The sequence below is a fragment of the Meleagris gallopavo genome (assembly GCF_000146605.3).
Source record: "Meleagris gallopavo isolate NT-WF06-2002-E0010 breed Aviagen turkey brand Nicholas breeding stock chromosome 22 unlocalized genomic scaffold, Turkey_5.1 Chr22_random_7180001954647, whole genome shotgun sequence".
In the NCBI taxonomy this organism is placed as follows: Eukaryota; Metazoa; Chordata; class Aves; order Galliformes; family Phasianidae; genus Meleagris; species Meleagris gallopavo.
Genome location: NW_011100070.1, coordinates 1 through 1,055, shown reverse-complemented (window position 1 = coordinate 1,055; position 1,055 = coordinate 1). Strand labels below are relative to the sequence as shown.

Here is a 1,055-nt window from a genome sequence, read left to right as displayed (position 1 = left end):
GCTCAACTGGGAAGGTTTACCATCAGCACACACTGATCCCATTTCCTAATGCAATATATTGGTCCTTATGCTAATGCATTGATCCCTTTTGCTAATCCAGCACATATCAGCTCCACGGTGCCTGCTGCCATCTCATTTGCCTGCAGATACAGAGATGGAACACAGAGGCAGTGAGAGAGTCAGAAGTGACCCAGAGTTCGTATGGGCTCCAGGAGAAAGAAAGCAGGGTGATGCCTCACTAGAATTGAAAGGAATCCTAACACATGTACAGAAGCATAATAACCTCTAATGATAATTACACACACAGATATATATAGATGTATCACAAAGAAAAATGTACCTATAAATATAATTACTTATTATAAACATTAATAAACATGTTATAGGTGTGTTATGGGACAGAGTGGGAGTCATTTGTAGAGACAGGTGAGAAGTTTATGCCTGCTGAAATGTGACCATGACATAATTTTCCTCACTGCATCCCTGAGCTCCTGGTTCCTTATGCTGTAGATAATGGGGTTCAGTGTCGGAGGCACCACCGAGTACAGAAATGACACCACCAGGTCCAGAGAGGGGGAGGAGAAGGAATGGGGCTTCAGATTAGCAAAAAAGGCAGTGGTGACAAAGAGGGAGACCACAGCCAGGTGAGGGAGGCAAGTAGAGAAGGCTTTGTGCCGGCCCTGCTCAGAGGGCATCCTCAGCACAGCCCTGAAGATCTGCACATAGGACACAACAATGAATATAAAACACCCAAGTACGGCAAGAACACTAACTATAATAAATCCAATTTCCCGGAGGTAGTCTGATTCTGAGCAAGAGAGCTTGAGGATCTGAGGGATTTCACAGAAGAACTGATCCACAGCATTGCCTTGGCACAGAGGCATTGAGAATGTACTGGCAGTGTGCAGCAGAGCATTGAGAGCCCCAGTGGCCCAGGCAGCTGCTGCCATGGTGGCACAAGCTCTGCTGTCCATCAAGGTCCCGTAGTGCAGGGGCTTGCAGATGGCAACGTAGCGGTCATAGGACATGACAACGAGTACAGTGTATTCTGCAAA

General features: G+C 46.5%; 1 protein-coding gene across 1 annotated transcript; it reads right to left on the bottom strand.

Annotated features, from left to right (window-relative positions):
- Positions 1-410: 410 nt before the first annotated feature.
- LOC104915535 (olfactory receptor 14J1-like) lies at positions 411-1,028 on the bottom strand. Its single transcript, XM_010726449.2, has one exon. It carries the CDS (start codon positions 1,026-1,028, stop codon positions 411-413), a length of 618 nt encoding a protein of 205 aa, XP_010724751.1.
- Positions 1,029-1,055: the final 27 nt, after the last annotated feature.

Coding starts and splice junctions, on each gene's coding strand:
- LOC104915535 (XM_010726449.2), bottom strand. CDS start 1,028: ATGTCCTATGACCGCTACGTTGCCATCTGCAAGCCCCTGCACTACGGG.